This window comes from Epinephelus lanceolatus, chromosome 22, assembly GCF_041903045.1.
Source record: "Epinephelus lanceolatus isolate andai-2023 chromosome 22, ASM4190304v1, whole genome shotgun sequence".
Lineage (NCBI taxonomy): Eukaryota > Metazoa > Chordata > Actinopteri > Perciformes > Serranidae > Epinephelus > Epinephelus lanceolatus.
In genome coordinates this window covers 10,805,328-10,828,189 of record NC_135755.1, presented here as the reverse complement: position 1 = coordinate 10,828,189, position 22,862 = coordinate 10,805,328, and the positions used below count along the sequence as shown (strand labels likewise).

Here is a 22,862-nt window from a genome sequence, read left to right as displayed (position 1 = left end):
TTTAATCATAATAAAATGTTTTCAAAACACGAATGCAAATGTGATTTTGTACATTAATATTGAAGCATTTTACCAACATAAATAACTGTAAAAATGATATGAGAGCAACAACAGCAATTAAACACATATGACATCAACACTACTGATAATAAATTAAATATAATAACACAGAACTTGATTTGGCAGCAGTTCCCATTGAGTTTCGATAGACTGCTGAAGTCATGAAGACCGTCACGTCTGACCAGCAGAGCACCACAGAACAAACACAGTGAAGAATAAAATACACAAAACACCTGTAAATTCAAAACGCACCATTAAACTACAACTACAGCACCTTTGTTGTTTAACAGTCTTTATCTGTGAAGTTTTCTTATTAGTTCATCAAAACTTCTCTTTGTCCGTCGGCTTCCACCTGAGAGGACGGACACTGAGGTGTCATGGCTTGATGTGGTTACCGGGGCAACCAGGCAATGCTGTCACAAGTCTGTGAGGCAGACGCTGGAAGACGTCTCGACGTAGATGCACCCTTGGTATCCTGAATGTGACTGGCCGCCTCGCAGATCAATCACATGGCTCCGACTCCTCTCGGACTCTGCCGTCTGGAGTCGAGTCCCACCGAGCACGGAGTCCCACAGCCGACCTCTGCTCCATAACTGCACACAGCAAGACAAGATTAACTGTGTGTGCGTACTATCCATGTGTGTATGAGAGCAACCCAGTCAGCAGAAAATAACGTTGGCATTGTACGTTTCTGCAACTGCAAACTGTTTCTGTTACTTGTGTTTTAGGGACACATTTGCTGCATTTTCAGTGGTGACTGTGCCATTAAAACTACTTGGTTTATTTTTAGCGAGACGTCACTGCATTTCCAGCTGCAATTGTGCCATAAATACAGTTTTTCTTTTGGGACAAATGGCTGCATTTCCGGCAGAGTTTTTGCAGCCAAAACTGTGTATATTTTTAGTGAGAACTCAGCAGCATTTCCAGCCGCGATTGTGCCACCCAATCTGTTTTTTTTAGGTACACATTGCTGCATTTCCAGCACCTATGCCACCAAAACTGTTTTTTTTTTCTTGTGAAACATTGAGGCATTTCCAATAGCAATTGTGCCACCAAATCTGTTTTTTATGCCCTCTATACACTGTGCGATTTTAGCAATCTTATAAGACCATTGCATGACACACTGTGAGACGTTGATCTAGTAAACTTTGGTACGACGTCAAGTTTGATGTGTGCAGATTGTACGATGGCCGTTTACTACTGAATCGCAGGTTACGACGTGCGTCAATATGCAACGTCATCAGCATCCATCTGCGCCACCGTAGGTAGCTTGCTCACCTGGAAGTTGCAGTTCCTCCGCAATTTCCTTCTATGCAGCGTCTTTTTCTCGCACTCATGATAGCAGCTGGAGGAAACATCAAATAAACAAGGCTTCTGCTGCCACAGCTCCACCAAACTTTCCTCTTTCTGGGAGTTCCACAGACTTCTTTTTGTTTGTTTTACCTCCATGGCAAGCGATCATTTGCTTGGGTTTAGCGCTGGTGTCGCGGTGACCATTGTGTCATTTCGTGCTGCATTTCTATTGGTTGATTAGTAGATGTAGGTCGTAGCAGCTGTCAAACTGTGAGATAGTCATCCTTAATTTCTGACACCGTCAGAATTTTATTTCAGGTTATCTTTGGTCGCAAGACGTTGACAACGGCCGTCCTTGAACCTGTCTCACAGTGCGACGTAAGACCACCGTTTTAGAGCCACGACCAAAGATATCGCCACGTTTCTCCCACGATGGCCATCTTTCGTCTGGGACAGCCCAAAATCGCACAGTGTATACCGGCCATTAGGGACACATTTCTGTATTCCCAGCCGTGAATGTGCCACCAAGCTAGTTGCTTTTAAGTGAGACATCGACGGGATTCCAAGTGGGGATTTTGCCACTAAAACTTTTCTTTTCTTGAGTGAGATACTGGGGCATTTCCAGCAGCAATAGCGTCACCAAAAGTGCTTGTTTTTAGTGAGATATCTGCTACATTTGCAGCACCAATTGTGCTTTCTAAATTGGGTGCTTCTTGAACTCAACAATGTACTGATCACATTTTGGTAATCATAGGCCAAAGGTCAAGGTGCTGTTTTTTTCTTTCTCATGAACATACTATCTCAAGAATGTCCTTAGGGAATTTCTTCAAATATGGCACAAACGTCAAATTGGACGCAACAATGAACTGATTAGATCTTGGTGGTCACAGGTCAAGGTCAATGTGGCCTTGCGTCCATCTCATTCTTGTGAACACGATATCATCTCAAGAACACCCTGAAGGAATTTCCTCAAATTTGGCACAAATGTCCACTTGCACTTAACAATGAACTGATTAGATCCTTGTGGTCACTGTAACCTGGTCTGTCTCATTCTCATGAATGCAATATCTCAAGAACACCCCAAGGGACCTCTTTCAAATTTGGCAACAACAATAAACTTGGTAGTTGGTGGTCAAAGTTCAAGGTCACTGTGACCTTGAATCCGTCTCATTTCTTCTGAACATAATCTCTCAAGAAGACCTTGAGGACATTTTCTCAAATCTGGCACAAAGGGCCAGTCGGACTCCAGTCACTAATTAGATTTTGCTGGTCAAAGATCAAGGCCGCTGTCACCTTGTGTCCATCTTTTTCTTGTGAACGGATATTTCAAGAATACCATGAGGGAATTTCCTCAAATTTGGCACACTTTAACTTGGATTCAATGAACTGATTAGAAGTTGGTGGTCAAAAATTTCCAGCAGCGACTATGTTTCAACATAGCTGCTACGAAATAACATACAAATGTGACATATCTGTGGTTTGCAATAAGCGTACAATGCAACACTCATTCTGGCAATGGGGTTGGTGTGAGACGGAGGGAATATGAATGTGTCAAACCTCGATAGAGATGTGTGTGCTGGGGTATCTCCTGTAGAAGATGGTTCTGAGGTTGAACTCAGGGTTTCCCTCCGCCTTGAAAACCCGCGTCCTTACGGTGTCATTCTCACATCGCACTATGGCGTAAACATCTGGAGCTGTGGATCATAACACACAACAAGCTGGTCATGGTGTGTTTTTCTTGCTTTTTTTCTGCCCTCTTCTATGTGTAAACCCAGAGGAGATGTGGTGCTGTGAGGAGCCACCTGTCTGTTTGGGAGGGCAGAGTCCTGACGCCCTGCGGAGGTAGACTGTGGTCACCACAGTGGGTTGAGGTAGAAAGCACTGGAAGACAGAGGGAGATGGCAGATCCTCCCTCAGTTCCCTACACACACACACACACGCACACACAGATTAAGTTAAATCTGTGAACAAGAAACATACTGTTACTGTAAAAGTGAAAGAAATTATCTGCAATATTTTTGTAGAAAAATCCTTTAAAAAAATTCTGAAATTCTGCATGAGGATTTTTGTAAATTTTTCTATTTTGTGTATTTTTTTTCCACTTTATACGTTTTTTTCTTTTTCCTAGTGCTTTCTTAATTCAATTTTCTTTCCTGGTTTTCTCTTTCGCCATGAAAAATATCATAAGAATGGTAGAATTATGAATATCATCATGTGTAAACAAGTTTAAAATCCACATTATTGCAGTATATAGATATTTAAATACATGTACTGCATCTGTGCAAACTCATATCGACTTAATTGTTTAATCTGAATTGAATTATGGAGAATTTATATTCATTGTTTTAAATATTTGGTTGTAATCCTCTGGAAAGCATATACAGGAGTCTCTATTTCCATTTTTACAAATTATGTTGGCTGAAATTATTTTAACGGATTTTAAAAAGCATAAGAAACCATTTTTTTTCCACACACAAACTTCCTGACACACCTGAGTCGGATGTGGGAATGGGAGAAGAGACGTAGGAGGAAGCGTCCTGTGGCACCCGGCAGGAAGGTGGTGGGCAGCACAACGTAGCGACCTGGAGTCAGCGTCCCCTTCAGCGTCACACTGCGGGAGTCCATGTACACTGAGCTGGCTGCCTGCTCCACCACACACTGCACCCGGGTGCAGCGGTTCACCTCCACCTGGGCCAGCAGAGGGCAGCAGGTAAATTATCTTTGTATAGGAACTGAAAAGGTGTCACAGTTTGGTCGCTGAACTGCTCACCTTCAGCACCTCAAAACCGATAGGCAGGTTTTCCCCTCCTCCATCTTTCCTTCGTATCCTCCTGTCCTCCTGCTGCAGACAGATAAGCACCTCCTCCTCTTTGCGTCTCACCTCAAACATGAACTAGAAAGCCAGACAGAAAAATGTTTAAAACCTTCATGCACTTATCAAAATAATTAAAGGTTCAACTTCTTGTACCTGTGGGTTGTGCAGGAAAGTGTCTCTGTGGTTGATGCATCCTCCACATCGACTTGTCTTGTCCATCTGTTCCTCCCATTCTCCAACCTCTCCACCATCATCTTCTTTTGTCGCTTTTTTGACAGCCTTGTCTCGCTCACACCTCCCTCCGTTCTCTCCCTTCTGTTGACTCTCCCCAAGTCTGGCCTCCTTCCGGTTTCCCTGCTGCTTGGTCCCTCCAGGTTTGGCGTTGTTGTTCTTGCCCAAGTTCAGTGTGTGGTTGCTTTGGTGGAGGATGGTGGACGGGCGTGTTCCCAGGGAAGCAGGAGCCGGAGCCCACTCCCCATACTCACGCACTTCCTTCCAGTGAGAGCTCGGCCACAGCAGAGCCCTCTCCACCAGCCGGCACACCACCACGTCTGTGAAGTAGTGACAGAAATCCTCGAAATCCATCCTGAGGAACAGAAAGGAAAAACTAACATGAGATTGACTGGACATTTGTATCAAGAATCAACAAGATAAATAAATATAAATCATGCTAAATGTCCACTTTTTGAATTTAGGCCTCCGTGCCTGAGAGACATGGCTGGAGGTCTTGTATTTTTGGGGTTGTCCATCCGTCCCTACTTCTGGCCCATTCTCATGGACACAGTATCTCAAGAATGCCTTGAGCAAAATTCTTTCAAATTTGGCACAAACGTCCACTTGAACTCAACAATGATTCAGTTTTGGTAATCATAGGCCAAAGGTCAAGGTCTTAATTTTTCTCTTTCTGATAAACATACTATCTCAAGAATGTCCTGAGGGAATTTCTTCAAATATGGCACAAACGTCAAATTGGACGCAACGATGAACTCATTAGATCTTGGTGGTCACAGGTCAAGGTCACCGTGGCCTTGTGTCCATCTCATTCTTGTGAACACGATATCATCTCAAGAACGCCCTGAAAGAATTTCCTCAAATTTGGCACAAATGTCCACTTGCACTTAACAATGAACTGATTAGATCTTGGTGGTCACTGTAACCTGGTCTGTCTCATTCTCATGAATGCAATATCTCAAGAAGACCCTGAGGGACCTCTTTCAAATTTGGCACAAATTTTTAACTTGGACTCAACAATGAAGTGATCAGAAGGTGGTGGTCAAAGTTCAAGGTCACTGTGACCTTGAATCCGTCTCATTTCATCTGAACATAATCTCTCAAGAAGACCTTGAGGACATTTTCTCAAATTTGGCACAAAGGGCGGGTTGGACTCCAGTCACTAATTATATTTTGCTGGTCAAAGGTCAAGGCCGCTGACACCTTGTGTCCATCTTATTCTTGTGAACAGATATTTCAAGAATGCCTTGAGGGAATTTCCTCAAATTTGGCACACTTTAACTTGGATTCAACAATGAACTGATTAGAAGTTGGTGGACAAAGGTCAAGGTCACTGTGGCCTTGCATCCATCTCATTTTCTGTGAAAACAATATCACAAAAACGCCTTGAGAGAATTCTCAAATTTGGCACAAATGTCTGGTTGGACTCAACAATTAACTAATTTGATTTTGGTGCTCAAAAGTCAAAGGTCAAGGTCACTGTCACCTTGTGTCCACCTGTGAACAGATATTTCAACAACGCCTTGAGGGAATTTCCTCAAATTTGGCACAAATGTCTAGTTAAACTCAATGATTAACTGATTTGATTTAAGTGGTAAAAGTCAAAGTTTATGACCTTGCGTCCGTCTCATTCTTGTGAATGCGCGATATCTTAATCCTTCAAATTTGGCACAATTGTCCACTTGAACTCAAGGATGAACTAATTAGAATTTGGTAGTCAAAGGCTGCCTTATAGGTGACCTTATAAAACATGATTTTGGCTATACCTCAAGAATTCGTAAGCTAATTATGACAAAATTTCACACATATGTCTAAGTGGATAAAATGATGACATTTTATATCCAAAAGGTCAAAGGTCAACTTCACTGTGACATCATAAAGTCCTGCAAAAACACTTCTCTGGCCATTATTCAATGTCATATCTCAGGAACAGAAGGGGAGACATTTGGTCAGATACTGAGTTGGTGACACTAATCTTGGGTGTTCATCTTGAAAATGCAAATCCTTTGTAGGAACATCTGTATTATAAGCACTGTCTGCAGTCATTGCTACATATGAGTCTGGACAGACATCGATGTGAACTGTAACTGTAAGCTGATTGGTTCTCATTGGCATATTACCGCAACTTGGTAATTCTAGTTTATTCATTATTTTATGTGGACATCTGGAAAATTGGAGCTACATTACTGGAGGGAAATGGGGATCCAAACAAATGATAAAGAATGAAAATCTACCAGAACTCCCCGACGTCTCGAACAATGAGGCCCATCTTCTCCCTCTCTGCACGACTCATCTGTTGCCACTGCTGTGACCTGCAGGGGGTGCAAAAGTACAACAATGTGAAAGGCAGCAGAAAAAAAGCTGCAAGGTCCAACACACTGGAAATGACGTGAAAAGTACAAGTAGCGTTTCAACTTCTGGAAACCTTTATAGGTCCATTTTGGCCATTTTCAGAGTTTCTCAGACTTCCATAATGTAAACGCCAGATGTCCCCTTGTAAAACAACTCCAACACGATTGTAAAATGTCAGAAACTGTAATTATAAAAATGTTGTAAAACAGACTGACACTGTTAAATGTCAGCAGAGGCTTAATCCCCACAGCTCCAGCAAAATGTGCGATGTACTCAGCAGTCAGAAATGTGGCAGATGAAGCCAGTACAGAGTACAGAGTTCCCTTACCTCTGACTCCAGGCACCTGTCCAGTCCGTGGTGCCCCATGGGTTCCTCATGCGCACCATGAAGAGTCGGGACATCCAGCCTGTTTTCTGCAGCTTCTCCCCCAGCCTCACCTTCCTCACTGCTGTGATCCCATAGGCGTGTCCTCGCACCAGACCGCAGTCCAACACCGACTCTACTGTCTCCCCCTCTGCTGGCTGGGAAATATTGTACAAATGATGAATTCATTTCATCTTAGTCACCATGTTTCTAACATATCATGCATCTCTTTTGTTTGAAGATACTCAAAGATGCTGGGCCGTACCCGAATGGAGCAGGTGATGAGGGCTTTACGTTCATGAGCCTTAGTTAACGTCTGGAAGAGCGCCCTCCTCTGGTCACTGTGCAGGCTGAGGGCCTCACGATCCAGGCTGAGGGGCTCTGAAACCCCGCCAGTGAAGTCGATCAGTGCCTCTGTAGTGTTTCCTCCCTCCAGAGCCTCGTAGCAGCCGTTCAGCCTACAGAGTAACCAGATATAGACTGAATGAATGATTAATGGCTGTGCCCCTTGTCTCCCTTTTTCATGTCCCACTCCACAGGTGTATGTTTGTTATAGAGCTGGGACATTTTAAAAATAAAATTGGTGCATGTCCCATAAGTGTGGATTGATTATGAGAGTGGTTGCCTATGAGGTTATGAAGATATAGGCAGTTTCTTAAATGTTAGGGGATGCATACTGGGTATTCATTAAATGGATAGGGTGTGGGGCGTTGCTTTAATCGATACTTCCATGTGGTTGCTATGGCATTTTGGTGCTGGTAGGACTTTAGTCTCTTCTGTGTCTGGCGAAATGTTGAGCAGGTCAGTCTATTCCACAAAAGGGTTCCAGGTTTTCTGGAATGTTATCGAGCCCATAAGAGAGAATATAAGTTTCTTCAGTTTGATATTATGTAGAACTTCCTTAATCCAACGAACATGTGCAAGGCGAGAAGTGTGGATCCATTTGAGTACAGGTTATTAACCCTGGACAAGACCGAAACTTATGTCAGTTACATAAGGATATATTTTGTCCAGTCTGGCATTAGTATAGTGGATTCTTTGTCAGCTTTTGCATTGAATTATACCATGACGGGCACATATGGAGGAGCAATGGACCAAGTCTGGAATATGGTGCCACTGTTCATTACATAGGTCTGTTCCCAGGCATTTTTGGTTTAGATAGGGATACTTGGATTGGCCAAACCCATGGACCCGCAAGCAATCCTTTAGCAAGAATCCAGGTCAGAAGAATGTCAATCAAGGCACAATGTCTTAATAAAAGCTTGGTAAAAGATGAGAAAATCCCACTTTCGTACAAATATCTAATAGTCCCTGTGCCATTACCGAAAGGAGAATGGGTGTTTTGTCAGGACGTCGTAAACGTTTGTATAGAAAACTAGAAACCAGAGGGGTTAACAATAGTAGACCAGGTCCTGCAAGGTCCTTACTTAGCATAGGCCTTCTCCAACAAGGCGCTCCAAAATTCTCGTGGTGTGGCCGAGCGGCAGAAGAGCAGCACTCCATCCGCGCTGACCGGCAGGCGGTCATCCACGACGACATCCATCCAACGGCCGAGTCTCCAGAACCGGAAATGGAAGATTCCTGCGTACAGGTCAGGATGCTTTGGATTCCACTCCTGGTCCACATGGTCTGGGATTACCTGGAAGGAGGACGATAAGAGGACGGCGATAAGATGAAGCCGTGAAGGAAGGAAGAAAAGAAGGGAAGAAAGAAAGAACGACCAAGACACAACCTTCTTCCACAGAGATGGCTCAGATGCTAGGCAGGAAATCGCAGCCACCATCCAGCAGTTACCCAGACTGCCTTGATGCAAGTCGCGAGTGCTGATGCCATCCACAAACAGACGCGGGTCCTTACATATCTCCTGGTGCAGGATCAGAAGAAAAAGAGATTAAGTTTCTTAAATAAAAGATGCTTTAAACCTGCATTATTTGAATTTTGGCCACTTGGGACAGCAACAGTTGCTATTTACATATTAAACTGACAAAGAGGAACATTAGCATTAATTTGAAGTCATGTTTCTGCCTACATGACAAATGTAAGTCTAATATTCACTATCAGTTTAGCCTACACTGCTACATGTAGCTACATGCTGACATCAGGGAAACAAGTAATCTTGGTTGCAGATGTTGTTAATTTCTCTCCAATTTTGGATCACATTACAGTCATGCCCTGGCTGTGAGTACACTGCTACATGTAGCTTTATGCTAACATCAGGGAAATATGTAATCTTGGTTGCTACTGTTGTTAATTTCTACCCAATTTCCGATTATATTTCTGTTAGAACATGTTGGGTTGTGAACATTTGGTTTAGAAGCTTAATATTGTGATTTGTAACAGGAGACAGTGATACTATACAGTCATTCAATAGCTGCGAGTACACAGCTACATGTAGCTTTATGCTTACATCAGGGAAACATGTAATCTTGGCTGCTGATTTTGAGACTGTCTCCCCAATTTCGGATCATATTCCTGCTGGAACATATCTGGTTGTAAAGATTTTGGTTTTGAAGCTTTCATTGGTGATTTTTAATGTGAGAAAGTGGCCCGTTACTGTCTCCAGCTGCAAGAACACTGCTACATGTAGCTACATGCTAATGGTTGCTGATGTTGGTAATTTCTCCCCAATTTTAGATCATATTCCTGCTAAAACATGTCTGCTTGTGTTTTAAAGTTTGTATTGGAGATTTTTTAATGGTTAAAAAGCGCCACATTTCTCTGGGGCTTAAAAAGACAAGAGCTAAAATGGAGCGTTTCAGACAGAGGGTGAATACAGGTGCTTTAGCACAGACAGTATGAGGAAAATAAAGTGTTTTTTATACATTAAAGCACGTAAACCTGTTTTAGTAGAGACCCAAAATACAAATATGAACCTGAAATTGAGCATAATAGGTGCCCTTTAAATAAACTCTTATTAATGACTGCAACAGTTAGCAGTGTCACAGTGTTTTATGAGGCCTGAGAGTGTCAGAGCACTGCTGAAGAGACAGATCCTGTCTGTGTAGATCTGTTGATCTCACTTTGGACAGGGTCAGGTAACAGTAGAGGTGCTGCCGGACACACACACACACACAGGCAGGAAAATACACACTGGGTGGTCATAACCTCTTTGGATGTAACTTCAGACAAGATATGTACCTTCCTTGTGATGATATCAGCTTCATAACAAGTAGGAGGCCACCTGGATTGTGACAGTTCAGGGGAAGTTACAGAGTGTGTCACTGCAGATTCTGTGTGTGTGTCAGCAGAGGAAGGTGACAGATGTCGTCCTATCATCCGACTCCCTGTTGATACACGCTTAAAATACCTGAGTGGAGCATTAGCAACACAATACCGTTAACCCTTTCTCTTCAGCTCTGAGTCAGCAAATTAAGTGGCAGCAGGGTTTCACATTAACCCTAAAGGTTTGGCCCACATACTGAATGAACCTGATGAACTACTGATCACACGACAGACATTTCTCAATTTGAAGCTAAACTAGAAAAGACAGATTTTTACCAGCCGTGACAACGTCGTGACAGCTGGTATTGTGTTCACCTTGTGAGTGCAACCGTGCAAGATGCAGTCATGAGATGTGAAAGCTGTGAAGGCTGAGTTTGAAGATGAGTGCAGTCCAAGCAAGTTCTTGGAAGTAGGGGGACAGGAAGTAGGAAAGAGGCCATTAGCAATTCCACTTTATGCCCCTGGCCCACATTCATTTTCAGTGCATGATGGTCTATATATATTTTTTTTATTGAGTTCAGTGCAATTCATTGATGAATTGAAGGCATCTGTACGTCTTGAAAAGTCTTAAACAGCATTGAACCCCTCAAAAAAGGCCATAGAGTTTATTTAAAAAAATCATTTACAAAGCTTTATTGCACATTTTTCCTACTTGCATAGTTATCACATAATTTTTATCAGGGTTAATCCATCCATCAATTTTCAGGTCACGTTCAGTGATTAAAGGGGACCTTTTCTGCTTTTCCTTATTTTCCTTTCATATCAAACATGGCCAGTTTAATGAGGTAATAACGAGGTAAACTTATATAAAACGTAAGGCATGTGTGCAAAACCCTCAGGCGTCACCATTTTAATGCTGTGTGTCTGACAGTTTTTTCCAAGTTTGAGACAAGCTGACATCAGCTCATGACAGATTTCCTTACATGGTCATCTGCTAAAGACAAGTACACTGCTACATGTAGCTACACGCTAACACCAGGGAATCATGTACTCTTGGCTGCTAATTTCTGCCAAATTTCAGATCATATTCCTGCTGGAACATGTCCAGTTGTGAAGATTTTGGTTCAGAAGCTTTTATTGGTGATTTTTAAGGGGAGAAAGTGCTGACATACACAATCAATTAACACAAGTACACTGCTACATGTAGCTATATGCTAATGTTAGGGAAACATGTAATCTTGGTTGCTAATGTTGTTAGGTTCTCCCCGATTTTGGATCATATTCCTGCTGGAACATGTCCGGTTGTGAAGAATTTGGTTCAGAAGCTTTAATTGGTGATTTTTAAGGGGAGAAAGTGCTGATATACACAATCAATTCACACAAGTACACTGCTAGATGTAGCTACACGCTAACACCAGGGAATCATGTAATCTTGGCTGGTAATTTCTCCCAAATTTCAGATCATATTCCTGCTGGAACGTGTCCAGTTGTCAAGAATTTGGTTCAGAAGCTTTTATTGGTGATTTGTAAGGGGAGAAAGTGCTGTCATACACAATCAATTCACACACATGTCAGGGAAACATGTAATCTTGGTTGCTAATGTTGTTAGGTTCTCCCCAATTTTGGATCATATTCCTGCTGGAATGTGTCCAGTTGTGAAGATTTTGATTCAGAAGCTTTTATTGGTGATTTTTAAGTGGAGAAAGTGCTGACATACACAATCAATTAACGCAAGTACACTGCTACATGTAGCTATATGCTAATGTTAGGGAAACATGTAATCTTGGTTGCTAATGTTGTTAGGTTCTCCCCGATTTTGGATCATACTCCTGCTAGAACATGTCCGGTTGTGAAAATTTTGGTTCAGAAGCTTTTATGTGTGATTTTTAATGGGACAAAGTACTGCTATACTCTGTTACAGTCATTCCTCAGCTGCAACTACACTGCTACATGTAGCTACATGCTAACATCAGAGAAAGTAATTTTCATTGCTGATGTTGTTAATTTCTCCTCAATTTTGGATGACATTCCTGCCAGAACTTGTCAGGTTGTGTTTAGAGCTTTTATTTATGATTTTTCACGAAGTACGAAGTGCCACCATTCTCCGCTACAGTCATTCCCCAGCTTCAAGTACCGTGCTACATGTAGCTACATGCTAACATGAGGGAAACCAGTTATCAGCTGAAGTTGTTCCATGTTTAAGGGAAAGAAGTTTGGGGTTTTGACTTGCAATCCGTCATTTCTCCCCAATGTGTACGTTATATAAAATTCTTCCCGAAACTGAAAAAATGTCCAGGTCATCAGAAACAAAAGACAACAGTCATCTCTTGTGACAAAATGCTTCTAATGTTTCTGTCGTCTCTATTATTCATTTCTGCTAAAATATCACTAAAACATGTATATGTTTGGCTGTATAATCTTTTTTTTTTTGTTTAAACATGCCTAATCTATTTCCTAATAAGTCCTTGCACTATAAATTTGTTTTTGGCTATCGACACCGGTCAATAAATAATGTAGCCTTGACTTTAACCTCCCATATCATTGCCACCGTTAAAGGCCTCTTAGCTTACCATAGCCACAATAAACACCTACACTTATACACATCTACTCCCCTCTCAACACTGTGCTAAAATCACCTGGGCTATTTAAATTGACTGCTGCTTTATCTAAACTCAACTGTACACACACACTAACAGAGTGGTCCATCGGCAGCATGCGTCACTTGCTCCCTGAGAGCTAAGGTTTCACTGCCCAACATGTCTCCTATAATAGAAAGTGCTTTAATTAACCCCAATCTGATGGAAGTATAACATGATCTGACCACTTGATTTAGATGTGGGAGCAGGGGAGATATATTTGTAAAATAACTGTTGTTCTTTGAACTGATTTGACCTGAGTACTTCTGGCAATGCAGATGTGTAAAAAAAATCATATCTATTTTGATATAGCCTAATTTTAGGCGGCTTCTCCCCCCGTGTCACACTCACCCTCGGCCTCTTCCAGGTCAGTCCCGGCGGGGGCTCCCTCTTGTAGAAGAGGGACTGGGCGGTGGCGGGGAACAGGGGATCCTTGAAGAGCACACCTCGACGCAAGCAGGCCCGCCTCAGCTTGTGAAAGCTTTGGCCCTGGAAGTTGTGCACTCGTTCGGGCATTGCGGCTGGAGAGGAGAGGCTTTAGGAAAGGTGGACAGAAGAGGAGAAGTGGGACAGATGAATTGCTCGGCCATGCTACATGAAGCAGTATAGGGTTACACTGACAGCATATTGAGTGGGGTGTAATTATAAAAACATCCCCACTGGTCAAAACCTTGATGATACGTTTATATCAGTTTCAAATTGAAACACAGTGACCTGAAGCCAGAGACAGCAGAGCTGATGTTTTATGAGCGACATAAAACATGTATCAACATCTGTCATAGTTTCAGTTGACTTACTGAGGGACATAGTGGCTCATTTGTCAGCCAAACACCTAAAGAATTCATGATAAGTCATTTTGTGTAGATCATTCAGGTTGCACAACCACTACTGTCACAGGCTGCTGTTATCAGACACCAAGACAGCATTTATACTATGACAAAACTTCCTTTGTTCAAAAACATGACCTGCCATACCCTGAGGAACAACTTGAAATCAAAATCCAAAATTAAATGTTGGGGTATTCTCCTTAAGATAACAATGTTTTTAATTTGTCTGGTTACAAAACTAACTCTATAAATTTTTCTTTCCCAATGCCTGATTTTTCAGCCCAGTCACCAAGAAGAAAATATTGGCATCATACTTTTCTGCGAACCTCGCAGAAAAACCGTAATACTTTAATTATACCGTACCGTAATATACCGTAAAACCCTGTAAAATACTGTAAAACACCGTAAAATACGTAAAACACCGTAAAACACCATAAAACACCGTAAAACCCTGTAAAATACTGTAAAACACCGTAAAATACGTAAAACACCGTAAATCACCGTAAAACACTAGAAAATACCGAAAATACCGGAAAATACCAGAAAACCATAAAATTTTAAATACCATGAAACTTCAATTAAATGCTCAGTCCTAATTACTAACCAGGTGTAGCTACACATTTTGACAAATAATCTCAATCTCAATTAGAGGCCTGGTCTGTTTGCCAAGCAGTTCATTTTTTTTACAGAAGTTCATTGGATGTATAAAGCCCAGTTGTTGACTATAATCAAAAGTATGTGTCCATTCCTCAGTTACCATGTAAGTTAGCTATATATATTCCTTTAGTCTGTAAGGGTCCTCAGATCAAAAGAATCAAAAGGGTTTTTCATAAAAATTAAGCCAAGTTGTGAGGATTGTTTTAACAGGATAAAGTGGTGTTGTGTCAGTATGCTGGGTGCTGTAATCCTCAAATGCCATCACTCACTTTCTCTCTGATGCGCTATCTGTCAGAGCTAGATCAGATAAATGTTTTGTAATTGATATATTATGTGAAGCCTAATTCTTACACAAGTAATATTTATACTGGCTTAAATCAACAATTTGATTGTATTTCCTGATCTTTGCTGAGCAACAGTTTTGTGTGAAAGGAATTAAAGGCATGTCCCAAATATAGGAAATGTTGATTTCAGTGATTTAAGCAAATAATAGCCGGGCTATTGATTGAGGTTTACAGTGTATTTGCACAATTTAAACACGTCATATCAACGTTTCTAAAGTGATGTACTATGTGAGCTGACTTTGTCATCGGGAGGTGGTGGGGAAGACGCCTGCCAAGCTGCAGACCACTGTTCAAGACCAACAGACAACAAAAGTGGTTAAGACATTGCTGCATTTAAAGATTTAGGAACCAAATATGGTGTTTTTTAGCGACCAGTCGCTGTTATTCCAGCTGGAATAGTGCTACAAAAGGCAGTTGTTTCTTACCAAGACATTCCTGCAGCATACGTGCATGAAAACTGAGCATTTTCAGCCAAAACATTAACTTAGATTTTTGTCACAAATCTTCTGAAACCTTCAATTTTAAGCGAGTCATTGCTGTGTTTCCAGGGGCTTTTTAGGCTCCAAACATGGTGGGTGCTTTGTAGTGACTCTTGGCTGTTTTTCCAGCCAGCATAGTGCCATGAGAAGTGGACGTTTTTACCGAGACATCAGGAATTGTGCCACCTAAACCAAATATTTTCAGCCAAAACATAATCTGTTTCTAATCATAAGTGGTTTTTGTGCCTAAACATAACCACACATTATTAATCAGAGCACTGCTGAAACATAAAGTTCCATTGCGCTGTATCTGCTACATAATAATGTGCAAATGAAACACACCTCTGGTTTGCAGTAACGTACAATGCCAACATTTATTTATTTATTTTTTTGCCGATTAGATTGGATTTTTAGTTCCTTTTTAGTTTCTTTTTGTATTTTTTGCCTGTAACTATGTGTTTTTTTATGCTTTTTTTTAATATGTATGTGAGATTCTTTATCTTAACGGGGTGCTCCTGGTTTAATAAAATAAAATAAAACAAAATAAAATAAAATAAAAATAAATAAAATAAAATAAAAAGGTTTTTTTTTTTCCAAAATTTGTTCGATACGACTGCAAATATGAACGTCAATGGACGTCTAAAGGGTTACAAGGCTCCTGGTAGAGTTAGCTGAGGGTCCTGTAGGGTCAGTGTGTGTGTGCGTGTGTGTTGGGGGATAGGGTGAGGAGAGCAATAAGGTAATGGTACCGTTTTAGTCATCAGTGATATGACCTGCTGGGGTCAGCAGCGTGTGTGTGTGTGTGAGCATCAACCAGTGTGTGTGCAGTGTGATTCTGTGTCAGGGTGAGTATGCCAGGTGTGTGTGTGTGTGTGTGTGTGTGTGTGTTGATGGCGGGGTCATCTCAGGGTCTTGCTGTGCGGAGAGGAAAAGCAGAGATGAAACTGTGCAGGGTTTGCAGATACCGATCAGGTCAGCGTCATTAATTATGAGCCAGGTTTTGTTTTCCTTGTATCAGATTTATGCAGCGAGACAAATAAACACGTGAAAAACACATGAACTCAGTCACAATCCAGGATTAATGACCGCATAACAAATTAATGGCTTATCATGTTTTAATGATCGCAGCAAGCGAATACATCACGATATGATTATCTGATCAGTTTGAACCTAATAGACCATCAATTCTGAACGAGACGTCGCAGCTCAATCAAATTTAAATTCTCTTTTAATGTATTTTGATCACATCTAGCTGCCTTGGTCGATGAATGGATTTCACAAGATGTTGACCTATGGCTAAGTCCCGCCCTCAAACGCAATGAGCCAATCACAGTGCGTATAGCCATTCCCATACACTCGGACATTCTCTGCCTGGACGTCCATTGAAATGCATTACAGAAAGGCAGTTTTGTTCAATTTTATGAGCATTTTTGGAGATTTGAAGTTTAAAAATGGTCAAACGGTGTGCATGGGGTAAATGCAACTCCGACACAAGGTATCCTGAGAGGCTGGGCGACGAGGTGTATTTTTTACACTTTAAACCACATCTCAACTGAGAAAAGTGTCTCCTCTGGATAAAGTTGTGTGGTAACGTTAGACCACAACATCAACTCAACGTGAATAAGATTAACAATGATGTCTACATCTGTTCTAAGGTAAGTCAACATTGTGTTTGAGGCAACATATTGTCACTTTGCTGGAAAGAAATATAAAGTTATCTTTAACATCTCTAGCTAACGTTAGCTAAAGTTAGCCTAACGTTAGCTCCTAGCTGCGTTGTTCATCATGTCACCTTGTTTGCTGGGAGTTCATTAGCCTGTTTTGTTCTAGTTTTGTACTTTGGTGATCGTACATCATTGTTAGCTGTTGTCCAAAGGGCTCTAGTTAAGCTAATGTTAACTTCTGGAGCTTAGCTTCATTAATTTATCTGTAATTGCAGAGATAACAAAGGTTGGCAAACGTTATGCTGAATGATTCAGTGTAAATACTGTAGCACCAAACTAACGCAGAGACACTCTTGGTAAAGATGGTAAAAAGGCCGTTATCCTTTTCTCATATTCTGAGCCAAAAACCTTAACTTCAGTGGCACTTTAACTTGTTGTCTTTGATGGCGACGGCAACGAGATGCGGTTCACAAGCGTACACTGTGACCTGTAAATTTTGTCTTGTAATTTAAGCTTTTCATCGAGCTTCTCAACAATAAAATGATGAATATATCCCTCCAATGTGTAGTTTAGGCACTTTTGGTTACTTCTCAATGACATCTGATCGTTATGTCCCCAAAAATCATCAAGTGCCTCCTGCGAAATGCCGTGTACTGTGACACCTGCCATAGCGCCGGTCACTGAATGTTGATAGTTTGTCCGAGTGAGGGGGGCGTGGCTTAGCCATAGGTCAATTGTCAATTGTAAAAACGTGAAGCCTACACAAAAATGTTTTAACATTTGGGCAACCAAAAATATGTTTCAGCCTGGCGCCTTTTCCCCAAATTTTGCCAAACGTAAACAGCAGTGTCTTGTCTTCAGTTTAGCTAGGACAGCTTTGGATACCAAATCCAAAAAAGGAATCAGAGGGAATTAGAGAGTTCAATAATGTGTGGACAAATTAAAGAAACACAACCAACATGGAATAATAACAATAATAATAATAATAATTATCACAAAAATAAATCACATGTAGACAAAACAATATGGAAACTGGGGGCGTTGGTGGCGTAGTGGATAGAGCAGGCGCACCATGTACACAGCTGTTGCAGCAGCGGCCCTTTGACTCCAGCCTGTGGCCCTTTGCTGCATGTCACTCCTCTCTCTCTCTCTCTCTCTCTCTCTCTCTCTCTCTCTCTCTCTCTCTCCTCTTCACGCTTAACTGTCCTATCTATAAAGGCAAAAATGCCCCCAAAAATATGGAAAATGCACTTGTATCCATCTAAAATTTTAGCCCAGACTTCATGTCAATAACCTGGTTGATCCCACCAGACTCTCCCTGATGACCTGTTCTGTATTTTCCCATGGTGCCCCTGTACTGCTTCACTGTCGGCAGACGGGGGACAATCCCCATAACTTTATTATTATTAATTGTTATTTAATTATTGGTATTGGTGGTAACAGGGTAAAAGTAGGATTAGTTTTAATTTACTTTCTTCCCCCTTTTCCCAGCCGAACACAGCCTTGTCCCCTGTCAGCACTTAATCTACTGGCCTGTATTCACTTTAGTAGTCACTGTTCTTGTTGGTGTTTTGTTTTTTCTTGCAATAAAAATTAATAATAAAATAATGTGTGTTTTGTTGTTTTATATGTTACATGTTATGTTATATGTCATGTCCACACTCCTGCAAATGAATTGCCCCATTGGAGACAAAAATAAAATAAAATTCTAAAGTTCTCTGTATTTTCAAAAGGAAATTTAAGACTTTGGTATTGGTATTTAAATCATTTTTATCTCTGGTGTATATTATTAATTTTTTTTTTTTTAATTTTATTCTGTTAACTTTTATTTATAGAATTTTTGTTTTTTATTGTAATTTTTATCGTTGTTTATTTTTGTTTTATTTTCTGTTTTATGTTGTTTCAATTTTGCTACGTGAAGAATTTGGGCTCATGTCTGTATAAAAGTAGCTATGTAAATGAAGGTTTTAAAAAAAGTTTAGATTCTTGCGCAGTAAAGTTCACTTAATTTGCACTTGTTATGTATTCTATGTATTTATTTTTTATTAAAATAGGTATTATCTTAGTTCTGTTTTCAATATTCAGGATACAAAATGACTTTATTTGTCCCGAGGGAAATTTGTCTTGGACATAAAAGCTGCCAGATAAAACAGAAGTAAAGACATAAGACATAAGGTGTGTTTAAATACATGCAACAGTGTCTTTCATGTTACACCCTCCTTATGTCCTCTGTTTAGGAGATTCTCTGACAGAAGGATGGAAAAGTTTTTAGTGTGTTGCTGTGTGATGCTTTCAGGTGTCAGTTTTTGTTGTGCTGCGAGGCAAATTCGCCATGAAGAACAATAAAGACTGGACCTAACCGAAATGTAAATATGCTGGAAAAACAAAGAACATCTTAAGCGCTATATCGTAGGCAACTGGACTTGTTTGAGTTGCCCGTTGCCTACGATGTAGCGCTTAAGATTACCAGGACCTGGATGACTCAGAATCTTCATCAACAAACAAAGAGCATCCTTGTGGGCAGCCTTGTTTGTGTAAGAAGAGAGAAATCTTTTAACCTGCAAAAAGCTCCAGTTTGAGAAGCTTTTACTCACTTATTGACTGTACTTTAGTAAGAGGCATTTTCGTCCTCTGCCAGCATCAGAAAACATTTGACAGTCAACAATATTATTATCTAGTGTATTAAAAGAGCTGTCACCACTCTGAGTGATATCTTGGTTCAGCCCTGTGCTTTGAGCTGCCCTTGAGTTTATATTTTACTCATTAGTGACCTCATTCTGCAGCCATTTTAACTGTCAGTCATTAGATTGTGATGTACACAAGTGAGTTGTGTGTGAACTGGAGGGCGGTTCCCTTACCTTGAAGTCAGACTTGAAGCTTATCCACTTGTTTCCCTGAGATGAAACTATTCCTCGAGCTCAGGCAGCAGATCCTCTGTTACGACAAATATCCAGCATCTGTCATCTCCTTGCTCCTGCTCCTCTTCGTCCCAGAATCAGCTGTTAAATGCTGACCGACACTTTCTTCTTCTGTCTGAATCTGTCAGGAGTGTGTGAGTCATTTCCACCGAGTGCTTAACTCAGTGTCATGTTGGAGATGTGTTTCACTCGGCCTGCGTGAGAAAACAGAATCAGGAACATGTCAGAGTACAATGCAAAGCTACACTGCGAGTGATGCTGCATGTTCCCTGACACCATCTCTTAAGAGTGTTTGTGTGTGTGTGTGTGTGTATACGTAACAGCCTGTGGAGCTGATGCATGAGCGTGTGTGTCCATGTGCATACAGCCATGACACACAGGGGCACGATGACACACCAGTGGAGCCGAGTGCCTGTGTAACTCTACCTCCCTCCACACAGACAATAGATAGACAGTCACCTCGCTGAGTGACATAACACACCATTACAGCTGCACAGCAGGGAAACACTGCGGTTACGCTTCAGCTTCTGAAACAGACACTTTATCCTCAGTGTGTGCACACTGTGCTGCAGCTGGATGACATAAACAAGTGTGTTTTGTGTGTGCATGAGTGTGTGTCACTCACTTCTGGTTGGTCCTCATACTAACGTGGCCTGTGCTCCCCTCTCTTCTCATTTTCTGCCTTATCGTCTTGGCCTCTTCTCCTCATCCCTCATATCTTCTCCCGCTCAGACTCCTGACGTATCTGTTGCTGTCGAGTGTGTTGCCCCTGACACCTGAGAAACAGAGTCAAGCGCCTTCTATTTTAACCACCTCACTGCCAAATATCAAGCTAATTATTATTACCTTATTCCTGTGTGTGTGTGTGTGTGTGTGTGTGTGTGTGTGTGTGTGTGTGTGTGTGATCAACATGAAGCAGGGCTGATAGAAAACCTGTCTCAGCTATACACTTGTTTGAGGGATAAAGAGGCAAAAGATATAATTCAACAGCATTGAAAAGCTGTTGCCATAGCAACATGTAAATAAAAGCAAAAACCTTAAATAAACCTTAGAATACAGCCGTTTTATTGTCCAGCAAAACATGGCTTTTATTATATTCTCAGTAATATACATAGGAATATTTCAAAAATATGTTTTGTTGATAAATTACGTTTGTTTAATTTATGTATATATTTACATATTTATTTCCTTTACTTATTTATTTATTTACACATTTATTTATTTACTTATTTATCTATTTATTTACACACATGTATTTACACATTTATTTCTTTACTTATTTACTTATTTACACATTTATTTCGTTACTTATTTATTTATTTACACACTTATTTCTTTTTTTATTTATTTATTTACACATATATCTATTTACTTATTTATTTATTTACACATTTATTTCGTTACTTATTTATTTATTTATTCATTTATTTCTTTACTTATTTATTTACACATTTATTTATTTACTTATTTATTCATTTACAAATTTATTTATTTATTCATTTATTTCTTTACTTATTTACTTACACATTTATTTATTTACTTATTTATTCATTTACAAATGTATTTATTTAGGCATTTACATATTTATTTCTTTACTTATTTATTTACATATTTATTTATTTACTTATTTATCTATTTATTTACACATTTATTTATTTATTTATTTACACATTTATTTCGTTACTTATTTATTTATTTACACATTTATTTATTTACACATATATCTATTTACTTATTTATTTATTTACACATTTATTTCGTTATTTATTTATTTACACATTTATTTCTTTACTTATTTATTTACACATTTATTTCTTTACTTATTTATTCATTTACAAATTTATTTATTTAGGCATTTACATATTTATTTCTTCACTTATTTATTTATTTACACATTTATTTATTTATTTACTTATTCATTTACACATTTATTTCTTTACATATTTATTTACACATTTATTTCTTTACTTATTTATTCATTTACAAATTTATTTATTTAGGCATTTACATATTTATTTCTTCACTTATTTATTTATTTACACATTTATTTATTTCTTTACTTATTCATTTACACATTTATTTCTTTACTTATTTATTGACATATTTATTTCTTTACTTATTTATTTATTTACACATTTCTTTCGTTACACATTTATTTACACATTTATTTATTTACTTATTTATCTATGTGACCTGCCAAGGGACAACGGATGTAAATTGGCAGTTCTGCTAACTCCGGCATATTTACAGATGTATATACAGTACAGGCCAAAAGTTTGGACACACCTTCTCATTCAATGCGTTTTCTTTATTTTCATGACTATTTACATTGTAGATTCTCACTGAAGGCATCAAAACTATGAATGAACACATGTGGAATTATGTACTTAACAAAAAAAGGTGAAATAACTGAAAACATGTTTTATATTCTAGTTTCTTCAAAATAGCCACCCTTTGCTCTGATTACTGCTTTGCACACTCTTGGCATTCTCTCCATGAGCTTCAAGAGGTAGTCACCTGAAATGGTTTCCACTTCACAGGTGTGCCTTATCAGGGTTAATTAGTGGAATTTCTTGCTTTATCAATGGGGTTGGGACCATCAGTTGTGTTGTGCAGAAGTCAGGTTAATACACAGCCGAAACCACTGCTAAGGAGAGGCAACAAGCAGAAGAGATTTGTTTGGGCCAAGAAACACAAGGAATGGACATTAGACCAGTGGAAATCTGTGCTTTGGTCTGATGAGTCCAAATTTGAGATCTTTGGTTCCAACCGCCGTGTCTTTGTGAGACGCAGAAAAGGTGAACGGATGGATTCCACATGCCTGGTTCCCACTGTGAAGCATGGAGGAGGAGGTGTGATGGTGTGGGGGTGTTTTGCTGGTGACACTGTTGGGGATTTATTCAAAATTGAAGGCACACTGAACCAGCATGGCTACCACAGCATCCTGCAGCGACATGCCATCCCATCCGGTTTGCGTTTAGTTGGACGATCATTTATTTTTCAACAGGACAATGACCCCAAACACACCTCCAGGCTGTGTAAGGGCTATTTGACCAAGAA

At 40.0% G+C, this 22,862-nt stretch overlaps 1 protein-coding gene across 2 annotated transcripts; it reads right to left on the bottom strand.

The window, feature by feature from the left end:
- LOC117272898 (calpain-5) lies at positions 1-20,553 on the bottom strand. 2 transcript variants are annotated; one of them, XM_033652047.2, is made up of 14 exons: positions 20,428-20,525; positions 19,743-19,996; positions 13,265-13,448; positions 8,848-8,979; positions 8,543-8,754; positions 7,381-7,573; positions 7,080-7,273; positions 6,634-6,711; positions 4,322-4,754; positions 4,124-4,246; positions 3,845-4,041; positions 3,156-3,274; positions 2,911-3,047; positions 1-653 (listed from the first exon to the last, which is right to left on the bottom strand). In XM_033652047.2, the coding sequence occupies exons 3-14, from the start codon at positions 13,427-13,429 to the stop codon at positions 477-479; spliced, it is 2,160 nt and encodes a 719-aa protein (XP_033507938.1). In that variant the 5' UTR covers positions 13,430-13,448; positions 19,743-19,996; positions 20,428-20,525; the 3' UTR covers positions 1-476. The 2 variants fall into 2 exon arrangements, with proteins under 2 accessions (XP_033507938.1, XP_078020683.1); XM_078164557.1 differs by having other exon boundaries at positions 19,743-20,553.
- Between the last annotated feature and the right edge of the window lie 2,309 nt (positions 20,554-22,862).